General features: G+C 39.2%; 1 protein-coding gene across 1 annotated transcript in view; it reads right to left on the bottom strand.

Moving 5' to 3' along the window:
• Window positions 1–154: 154 nt before the first annotated feature.
• Window positions 155–12,069, bottom strand: part of LOC149846036 (protein OPAQUE1-like) — a 65,109-nt gene continuing 53,194 nt past the window's right edge. The window contains exon 19 of the mRNA XM_089996126.1: window positions 155–515. Within this exon, the coding sequence (XP_089852252.1) occupies window positions 398–515 (118 nt within the window). The 3' untranslated portion in view covers window positions 155–397. The remainder of the gene's footprint in view (window positions 516–12,069) is intronic.

Genomic DNA, 12,069 nt, shown 5'->3' with positions numbered 1-12,069 from the left:
GAGAGAGAGAGAGAGAGAGAGGCTGCAGTTACAGGAATAAAGTTGACATAATTTTACAATGATATAAGGCTTCCATAGGTAACCTTAGGTCACCCAAATTGTAAAACTATGTGAAGAAAAAAAAAAAAACACAAAGGAAAGAACAAGGAAAAAGCACGCACCCTAAATTCAACATAGGGTTTTATAACATCTACGTACCAGAAAATATGCCTTCAGAGCTGTTGTTCAAGGACAGCTGATGCTCTGCATGCAGCAGCTTTCTCTAAGGCCTTCATGATATGATTGATCAACACATCTTTTTTATATACACAGTCCATCTACCAACGGACTCAACTAAATATGTACATTGGAGAGCTAGACAGGAACCACACCAACATCAACCCACTGCTCATCCATCTCAATGCAGTAGTAGGAAATGAGGCAATGACATCTCACGCAAAAAGGATGGCAGTTCAACACCTTCCGGGTCAACGGGTGGGATAGCCTGTGATAGATCTTCAGCAGAGAATGGAATACTGCCAGCATTGCACAAATTGTACAAACTGCTCATTAACTAGCACAAGAACTTTCAAAAGCAAATAGCCTGGGGGTTAGATCTAAGGATAGGAAATATATGCTTGATGGGAATAATATGCACACAGTAATTAGTCAGTTAGCAGAGGCACAACGAAATGGCTAAGATGCAGGACTACATGGAAAACTATAAAGGTTGGTTATCGTCAAAAGATAGAGGCAAGTACATCATGCAAGAATTGCATTATATGCCAGCACTAGAATCCAAAGTGGGTTGAGACAGGACCACATTGGGCTGCATGTAAGCCCAAATCCCAATAGACACAGGCCCAACCCCAAAAATGTACATGGACCCAGGTCCTGGGCAATAGGTATTGGCTTGATAAACCTTGGCCTAGCCAGATCTAAGCTGAACTAGTTAAAAGACTTCTCTCCATTATGTCAGGCCCCAATTTGCTCAAATCAGCCCCACATTATGTCCACCTTCATCCACAGAATAGGGCATAAAAAATGGCCACAATCTAGTACTAGGTGAACAGCAAGCACACGAATGAGTTTAGTCATCAGACTTAAATTTCACACCCAAGGGCCTGTGATGGAGTAAACCTATAGATGTCAAATGACATCAATGGAAACAAAGAGCCAGGCCAAACAAGAATGGCCTAAACCCAGGCAGTAACCAAAAACCATACGGCAGATTTATCTGTTACACTTTGCAAATACATACAGTAGCATGGGTCAGAAAGGGATATTAGCATGTATTTTTTACATGGAGTCGCTTGCAAGGTGTATTACCATGTACTTTTTCACATGCATTTGCTGGCCTCTTCTGTTTCATGCAACTTACAGGGTAAAGTGCTAAGCTGGCAACCCTGATGTATTCCTTTCCCATCATGAATGAAACAAACATCAAATCATCATGGTGGGAAAGTGCTATGCTGGCACAAGTGGGACCCAGTTTTCCCACCTCATAGCACCATTTTATGTGTAAATCCTTTCATACATCCCCTCCTGCCATGAAAGCTTTCACATGGGTAGGTTGAGCTGGCAGGATTTTTTAGAAATCCATGCCCATTCCCATGTAAAGGCTTTCCTTCACATGGGAAAAACAAGTGAGGCCTGTTAAGAATTACGTATAATATGTGTATCACCATTAGTATTTTCCCTCTTCTCTTGAATATATTTGTACATAGTATTATTGTCAGGGGGTATTTCTTGTCCTTGTAAAAGTAGCTTTAAGTCAAAAGATTTTGTCTTGTAGTGGAGTAGAGGGGACGTCTCTCCTATAAGGGTGTATTCTTTTCATTTTATGCTGAATGAAGTTTCCTTTTTGCTTTTATATGGTATCAGAGTCATGTCAGATTGAAAGAGAGGGTTGAGAATCTTGAGAATGTGACCAGAAGGGAAAGGAGACTCCATTCATTGGTAATCTGAATATTGCATTGAGATTCGTGTTGTGGCGAAGGTGCCAACATCATCATGTCAGAACAAAGGGCTTGATAGAGCTCGAGTTTAGGAGTCCAACAAACCAAAAATCATGTCAATCAGAAAATATTGAATTTTCTATGAATTTTTCAAGATTTTCTGGATGTTGGGTGAAAGTGTCCAGAATTGAGAAATGTGGTTGTTCTGATTCAATCGGTGAGCTTGGGTGAGACTTATTGGATGATAGTGGTTTGTTTCTATGTATGGTATCTGCTGGAAAGTGATTTGGGTGAAATCTGATATGTTTTGGCTAAGTTTCGAAGATTTTTTGGTAGAATATTAAGTGGCGATAACTTTGTTTGTGCATGAATATTGAGTATTGGCTGCTGTTGATGTTCAGCATGACTGCATAGTGTTTTTGTGCCGCTGATGTGAAAATCGTGCTATTGAGGTTCTTGCAGGTTATTGGCACTTGCCTTGTGTCTTGTCTTCTCAATATTGTGGTTTACTTGAGTTGCAGCAGTGATTCTTTGACTGTTTGGATGTTTGCTTGAAGTGTTTTGTGCAGCCCTCGAATTATAGTTTGGGAGTTTGGCGTGTCTGAAGGAGATTGTTCAGATCATTCTCATGAAACTCAACAGATTTTGCATATTGGGGCTGATATTGTGTATCATTGTACTTGAGGTGTTATTATGTCAACACAAATCCTTTGGAGTTTATATAGATTTGCGACTTGGATAGTGTGATGATTGATTGTCACTTGCATTGTTCTTGGCTATTTTGCTGGTTGTGATGGAGAAGGGAGAATTGATTCAGCTTGGTCCAACAAATTTGATAAAATTCATCTTCTGTTTGTCAGAATGGTAGATTTGATGAAAGGATTACTGTCAGGAACATCTAGAGGTGACATGAATGGTATGAGATGTCACTATTGCAAAAAAATAAGGCATATGAAGCAATGCTGCCCTGCATTGAAAGAGAAAAAATGGAGGTTTTGCAACAGCCCATTAGAGAGAGTCCTATAGACAAGAATGGGCAAGTAGATGGTAGTGAAAATACTCAGCCTTCTGACTTGTCTGTTGGAGGTTCTTTTGAGCATTCTAGTGAAAGTCAACTGCAGATTTTGGAGTTGATACAGCAGATCCTACAGTTGCAGCTTTTAACTCAGTCACTCATTGTTGCTCCCTCTCTTGCTCTATCTTATGTTTCCACTTCTAACATTAACAGTGCAGATATTTCTAATAGTCCTCTTGGGCAGCTGATAGACTCGGGAGCATCATGTCACATGACCGCTCATGAATTTATATTGACCAACTGTTAGACCTAAAGTGGTACCCTTTGCACGGCAAATGGTTCCTCCATGACGATATGTAAGGTTGGGTCCATTACTCTCAATTCTTGTCTTGGGAGTAAAATTAAATATTTCACAAGTTTATCATGTCCCTTCTCTTGCAATGCATTATATTTTTGTTGGTCAAATACCTTCTCTCCTGTTAATTGTGTTGTGCAGGAAAAAGAAAATAGACCATCAAAAGTCATGTCCCTATACTCTTGAACAGAATGGAGTAACTAAAAGGAAGAACAAATATATTTTGGAGACAATGAGAGCTCTTCACTTTGGAAGTTGTGTGCTGAAAACTTATTGGGTTGATGCAGTTCTACCTGGTAGATGTAGAGACAAACTGTCTTCCAAATCTGTTAAACGTTGCTTTCTTGTTTTTTCAAATGGTAAAAATGGATATAAGTGTTATAATCTGGTTGAAAGAAAAGTTTGAGTATCTATAAATGTCTTTCATGAGGATACATCTTATTTTAGTCAAATCGGAGATATGGTGAAAGATCAATTTGATTTGTCATTTTTATTGTCATCTCCTCAGAAAGAAAGAAAGAATGATCATGTAGAGGTTCAGGAGGAGCAAGTCCATTTGAGAGATGTAGAAGTTCTGAAAACCAACACAGAAGCAGAGAGAGAGAGAGAGAGAAAGAGAGAGAGAGAGAGAGAGAGAGAGAGAGACGGCAGTAAAGAATGATAGAACTCGTTAAGTTAGATTAGGGCTAATCTCTATATTAAATAGAGAGAGGCCAAAGAAAGAAATTACACACAAGTCCCTCATTAAACATTAAATTTCAAATAACCTCTAGTTTAGGAAAACTTAAACTTAAAACCTCTTAATCTCAACACTCCCCCTCAAGCTGGAGCATAGATATCAATCATGCTCAGCTTGTCACAACATTTTGAGAAATTTGGTCTAGCAAGAGGCTTTGTAAACATATCTGCAACTTGGTCCTCCGACTTTAGATATTTGGTAGTGATATGACCAGCTTGAACCATATCTCTTACATAGTGGCAATCAACCTTAATGTGCTTTGTTCTCTTATGAAAGACATGATTGTTCGCTATATATGTGGCAGCCTTGTTATCACACATCATGGTCATAGGAGAGGAAACCTTCACCTGAAGATCATGAAGAACAGTACGAACCCACATCAATTCAACAGCTGTTTGGGCCATAGCCCGATATTTTGATTCTGCACTCGACCTGGAAACCACATTTTGCTTCTTACTTCTCCATGAAATCAAGTTGTCTCCCAGAAACACACAGAATCCTGTGGTAGATTTTCTGTCTACTACAGATCCTGCATAGTCAGCATCAGAATAACCCACTATCTCGAGAGTTCCACCTTTCTTGAACAATAACCCTTTTCCAGGAGAAGATTTTAAATACCTGAGAATCATTATAGCTGCATTCCAGTGTACCTCAATTGGTTTGTCCATAAACTGGCTAAATTTGCTTACTGCTAAAGCAATATCCGGTCTGGTCACAGTTACATACAGTAGCTTCCCTACTAGTGAGCGATAGCTTTTACTATCAACCGGTTTTGACCCTTCTTCAAACAACTGAACTTTATGGTCCATGGGAATATTTGCTGGTTTAGCTCCCAACATACCCGTTTCCTTTAATAAGTCAAGAACATACTTCCGTTGAGACAAAACCATCCCTTCACGGCTCTTGGCAACTGCTATACCTAGAAAATATCTAAGTGAACCAAGGTCTTTTGTAACAAAGTGTTTTTGAAGATGAGCCTTTGTGGCTTCAATATCTTTCACATCGTCTCCTGTAAGAATGATGTCATCCACATATATCACCATAACAACTATGCCTGAGTTAGCTTTCTTGATAAATAGTGTATGATCTACCGCTGACCTATTAAAGCCAAAGCGTGACATCACTTCAAACAACTTTTGAAACCATGCACGAGGACTTTGTTTCAAGCCATAAATCGTCTTTCTCAATCTACACACCTTCTGACACTCCCCCTCAACCTCGAATCCTGGAGGTTGTTGCATGTAAACTGTCTCAGATAGATCCCCATATAGAAATGCATTTTTCACATCTAATTGACACAAGCTCCAACCATGATGAACAACTACTGAGATAACAAGACGAATGGTGCCCATGCGTGCAACAAGAGAAAAGATTTCAAAGAAATCAATACCATATGTCTGAGTATACCCTTTTGCTACTAATCTAGCCTTGTACCTTTCAATAGAACCATCCGATTTGTACTTTATTGTATATACCCATTTGCATCCAACAATGTCAGCATCTCCTGGAGAATCAACTAGATCCCATGTATGCTGAGACACTAAAGCATCCATTTCTTCTTGCATAGCTAGCTTCCAGCGGTTATCAAGCTCTGCCTGTTGATAGTTCAGAGGAATAGTTTCAGCAGATAAGGCTGGAATAAAAGTTTTCATCTGATTTCCAATTCTGGCATCGGAGACAAAATGAGATATGGGATATAAGGTACATTGTCGTGTCCCCTTGCGTAGAGAGATAGGACTGTTATTATCATCATGAAGATCACTATTGTCAGTAGTACTTACCTCAGGAGAAGAAGAAGATGAAGGCACTTGCGAAGATGGAGCTCTACGCACATATACCAATGGAGGATTATTAAATCGTGAAGAGGATGAAGTTTGGTTTGGTAATGAGGGCACAGATTCCAAAGGAAAAGGACGTATAGGTAATGGAAAAGACTCAGCTGAATCAACCTGCAACGGGGAATCGGTACTAGAGTAATATGGAGTGGATTCTAAGAAAGATACATCCGCACTGACATACTCTCGGCGAGAAATAGGATCATAACATCGATATCCCTTTTGATTTTTTGGATAACCTATAAATATGCATTTTGTAGCTTGAGTAGCTAATTTATCACGGTCAGGGCCAAGTTTGTGTACAAAACAAACACATCCAAATATTTTTGGCGAGAAAGAGAAGAGTGGAGCATTAGGTTTTAGGATATGTAATGGAATTTGATCACCCACAGAAGATGAAGACATGCGGTTGATCAGATAACAAGCAGTGGTAATCGCATCACCCCAATATAACGCAGAAACATTGGATTGAATCATAAGGGTCCGAGCAACATCAAGCAGGTGTCGGTGTTTTCGCTCAGCCACCCCATTTTGTTGAGATGAATAGGAACAGGTAGTTTGGGATTGAATTTCATGATCTTGGTAAAATTGTAACAGAACTTTTGATTTAAACTCAAGAGCATTATCAGTGCGAACAATCTTGACAACAGAGTCAAACTGTATTTTTATTTCAAGAATTAAGGATTTGATAATACTTGGAACTTCAGATCGTTCTTTTATTAAAAACACCCATGACAACTTAGAGAAATCATCAACAATAACAAGATAAGATCGACACTGAGTCCTAGTAGGAATCTTATTAAGACCCCATACATCTGCATGAAGAAGTTCAAAAACTTTATGACTAGACTGACTCTGACTCGAAGGGAACGAACTTCGATGATGCTTGCCCAACTGACATGCTTCACACTGAAATGATGTAGTTGAAGGAATTTGAGGAAAGACAGAACGAAGCTTTGACAATGAAGGATGACCAAGACGACGATGCCACTGAACAGGACTGGAGTGTTCCACTGCAACATAAACATTACCCACTGGATGATGTAGGTAGTAGACTCCATTTTCTTCATAGCCTCCACCAATCTTCTTCCCCGTCAGCAAATCCAGAAAATGACAACCCATCGGATCAAATATTACTCTACAGTTTAGTTCTTTTGTAAGGCAACTAACAAAGAGTAAACTTTGAGGAAAGTTGGGAGCATGAAGAACATTTTTCAACTGTAAGGTGGAGGATATAGAAATATTTCCCTGACCAACAACCGGTGAGGAACTCCCATCGACTAATGAGACTCCTCGATGAACAATAATATCCTTTAGATCTGAAAAGACAAGCGAATTTCCACACAAGTGTCTGGATGCACCAGAGTCAATAATCCACTTACTATCATTCAGATGAAGATGATTCCCTGTTGAATAGGCAACACCGACTACAGAAGAGGTGGAACTCAAAGGGCGAAGAGCTATCAACTCATCATATTCAGCTCGACTGAGGGTGATACTGTCACTTGCAGAGATATTATCATGTACATTTGTTGCCTCTAGTGTAGTAACATTTGCTTTTGGAGCATATGACTTTGATGAAGAAGAGGTTGGCCGACCATGCTTATCCCAACAACGATCTTCTAAATGTCAAGATTTTCCACAGAATGTACATTGAAGTTTTCCTCTGCCTCCCATACCTCGCCCACGACCTCGTCCTCTGATATTCTGAATATTTCCACGTCCATAACCAGATGAGACAACTAGAGCAGATGAATGGGTCACATGCTGAGATTGTGGAAGAGATATCGCAAGTCTACTCAGACGATTGTATGCATCAGCAAGAGTAGGTAGATCTGATCCAGTCAACATTTAGACTTTTGCAACAGAGAATTCTGAAGATAAACCTGTAAGAAACCGAGCAACCATAGTCTGTTCTTGATGATCCTTTTGCTTCGAACAACAAAGAGGCCTCTGAGCATTGAGTCTTTCAAACACAGCTTTGACAGAGGCATAGTACTGGGCCAAGGTCTGATCTCCCTGCTGCAAATTATATATCTCATTTTCGACTTGCAGGATACGACTCACATTAGTCTCTTGTGAGTACATATCTCGAAGATTGTCCCACATCTGTTTGACTGTATTATAGTAAATTAAACCATCTACAATATGGGGTTCGACACTATTCATGATCCATGACATAACTCTGTCATTACCTTCGTCCCAAGTGACGTATTTTCCCACCTTTTCATTATGTTCGTGTTCCAACAAAATATGTTTTCTACGATGTCCAGATACTGACATCATAAAAGTTCTGGACCACCTGGCATAGTTAGTTTCATTCAACCTGACAGAGGAGCCATACGAGAAGGGATTTGCAAAAGCCTTATACTCCCCAATATGTTCAATTTTGGAATAACATTTCGAAGTTTCACCCATACTGAATATTTAATTCTATTTCAGCTGCCAAAAAAAAATCAAATTCACTCACTTAAAGAGTGTGTTTTATAATCACACGTTAGGCAAGTTCACAACTACACAGTTTGCCACACCAGAAATAAAATCTTGATAGGCTACAAGTGACACAGAAAATAGCGTGTGTTACAATCACACATCAGCCAATACTACGACCAACACCTGTACACAACACATAAATCCCACGACAGTAGATAAAAAACTTCCCACAAACAAAATATTTTTCCACACAGCAGGGAATCACGCCTGCTGCTTCCACGACAGAAAAAAAAATTGATATTAACATGCTGCTTTCACAGCACACATGTTACGGCTGAAAAGAAAAATCACGAAACAACAGGGAATCACGACTGCTGATATTCATGTTCTGAAATCAAACAACCAAATAAGATCTGAGAAGAACTCGACACCCAGATTCACGACCAAAAATAATATGCGCACGCAGAAAATAAAAATCACGACAGCTGCTCCCAGACATATAAATCACGACAGCCAAAAAAAAAAATCGTTTCTTCTGAGCACAAAAATAACTGTCATATCCCGATCTTAATGACACACAATCATCGCGTCCTTTAGATCTGATGACAGATCTGTGTCGTGACCTTAGTCAGACACCAGATCCAAAAAAAAACTAAAAGAGCACACCTGTTTCCAACTCTTTTGTTTTTTTTTTTCGCCTTTTGTTGGTGTAGATCGATCACGCTCCCGAGATCTACTGCTCTGATACCATGTAGAAGTTCTGAAAACCAACAAAGAAGCCAAGAGAGAGAGAGAGAGAGAGAGAGAGAGAGAGAGAGAGAGAGGGAGAGAGAGAGAGAGAGAGAGACGGCAGTAAAGAATGAGAGAACTCGTTAAGTTAGATTAGGGCTAATCTCTATATTAAATAGAGAGAGGCCAAAGAAAGAAATTACACACAAGTCCCTCATTAAACATTAAATTTCAAATAACCTCTAGTTTAGGAAAACTTAAACTTAAAACATCTTAGTCTCAACAAGAGACAATAGGTTAGGACAAACCTATTCTAAAAGAAACAAAAATATTGTTGAAATTCCATTCTTGGATCAAGTGGAAGAAAGGGAAGTAAAAAATATAAAGGCCAATTCTGATTATATTCCTTCCACAACTGAGCCAGATCACTCAAACTTGGAGAGTTCATGCACTTTACCACCTTAGTCAACTTCGTAGGTTCGTCATAGTTCAAGATTGTCTATTTCTCCTTTCTGTTTTGTGCCGCACCCGCGTCGACGCAACTCAACGCGGGTGCAGCCAACCCGACCCTGGGTGCGTTGACAGGGTCATTTTTGTCTAATTTTTTTATTAAAAAAATTTAAATTTTTTATCAAGGACAAAAAGATCTTGGATCATTAGAGCCTGTTCCACGGATTTCAGGGGGAAAGGAGGTTGGAAAGATGAATATAACCAATAAATTCACGAATTATCAATGGAATCGTCTAACTCTTGAGCTAACGAAGCCGAAAACAAGAGAAAATATCAACGAGACATAGGATTTCCAAGGGGAAAAAAAGGCGATCGGAAGATACGGGTGAGAAAAAAAGAGGAAAGACAGAACACGAACGTGATCGACGAGGAACTCGTATTTCTTGCGATTTCTAAAGGGAAAAAAGGCGAGCGGGGACTCACACTTCTTGATGGTCTCGATATCCGCACCGCTCCTCGCAGCGTTCACCGCCTTCTCATCCTTCTTGGCCGCGACATTGGGCGTCTTCTTCCTGATTACAACCGGCTCCCAATCCTGCGTCAACAGACCGATTCCAGCCATCCCTTGAGAAAAAGAACCCAAGCCGATGCTTTTGGATGCACGCGATAGAGCAAAAAAAAAGCCTAATTCAAGAACTAGGAAGCAACAAACCCTAATCTCCCAGCCCCTCTCTCTCTCTCTCTCTTTCTCTCTCGGTGAAGATATTTTCTGAACTGAGTTTCGTTTTATATAATGTGAAATTACATACGGACACCCATCGTGTCAGTTTTTACATAAGAAAAAGACCATATTTTTTATTATTGCATTCAACGTTACCCATACCCAAACCAAACCCTATAAGATCCGGGTATGGTGATAAATAATAAGACCCAATTAAGAGTTGAGTTCGACCAGAAGATCCGATTAATACAAGAACCTAGGTATAGTTTGTGAAATTTTATATCAGACCCTGACCTGAGTTTCCATTAAGACCTGCAATTTTTTAATATAAAAATAATAAAAAATGTGTTTTTACTGAGTATCATTCGGGTCTGGTTCATATAGTTCTTATCGGGTTCAAGTACCCGATTAAAAATATGTGGGTTCAACTTGACTTGTATAGGCTCGTTTTATATATATATATATATATATATATATATATATATATATATATATATATATATATATATATATATATTTTGCCGCACCCCCACACCCGGGTTTTTTGGAAGTGCCGCATCCCCGCACCCGCACCCATGTGACATAGCTTACGAGTCTTTTTCTATTAAACATCGTGCATTTTTTGCTTTAATTCACTCTTATGTCGAACCTAAGTCTTATTCAAAAGTTGCTTCAAAAGACGAGTGGTAACCGGCTTTGGCTAAGAAGATGAATGCACTGAAGATGATGCATGCTTGGGAATTCATAAAGCTTCCATTTGGAAAGAATGTTGTTGGAAGCAAGTGGGTTTATAAGATCAAAACCAAGGCAGATGGTTTAATTGAGAGATACAAGGCAAGATTAGTAGCTAAAGGGTTGCAATCAGTAGTATAGGATTGATTTTGCTAAAACCTTTTCACTTGTGGCTCGTATAACCACCATAAGAACCTTACCTACAGTGGTTTCAGTAAAACAATGGAGTTTGTGGCATTTGGTTGATGGTTCCACTCTTAAACCTAAACTAGACGTGGAAAATGTCTTCTTGAATGGCAATCAGGATAAAAAAAGTATATGTGGAGTTGCCTCAGAGATACTTAGATACTGGGGGTAGAGACTGCGACTGAAGAGGGCTTTATATAGTCTCAAACAAGCACCTCGAGCTTGGTTTGATAAATTTAGTTATGCATGATCTGACCTTATTCATTTTTCTACTGTGCATGGTAAGTGCATATTGATATCGTATGTTGACATAATATGATAATCATCACAAGGGATGACTTGAAAAAGGTTGAAGATACCAAGAGAAAATTGGCTTCTTGGGCTTGGAAATAGCCTACTAAAAAAGGACTATATTTGTTTCAACAAAAGTATGCAACTAATCTGGTGGTGAAAGCGAGATTGGCGGGTGATACTCAGAAAGTTGGTTCACCCATGGAAGCAAATATGAAGCTGAGAGCATCCGATGGGGTGAAGCTTGAGTATCCAATGATTTGTAGACAACTAGTTGGGATCTTGATATATTTGACTATATCTAGACCGAATATTACTCATGGAGTGCATGTTACTCAATTCAAGAGTTCTCCCACTACAGTTCATTTGGCAGTTGTACTTAGAATCATTAGATATGTGAGGCATACAGTGCAATATGGAATGTTATTTTTGTTATCATCTTCTTCAAAGTTGAGAGCTTCTTGTATTGCTGATTTTGGATACTCTACTAAAGATCATCATTCTACCACTGGATTTTGTGTTTTCTTAGGAAGCGCCCTAATCACTTGGAAGAGTAAAAAGCAACAAAGAGTTGCCTTGTCCACAACAAAAGCAGAGTATAGAGCAATGACTCAAGTCATAGAAGAGATTGTTTGGAATAGTTGGT

The sequence above is a fragment of the Nuphar pumila genome, chromosome 2 (assembly GCF_984573655.1).
Source record: "Nuphar pumila chromosome 2, dmNupPumi1.hap1.1, whole genome shotgun sequence".
Taxonomy (NCBI): domain Eukaryota; kingdom Viridiplantae; phylum Streptophyta; class Magnoliopsida; order Nymphaeales; family Nymphaeaceae; genus Nuphar; species Nuphar pumila.
This window is presented reverse-complemented; position numbering and strand designations above follow the sequence as displayed.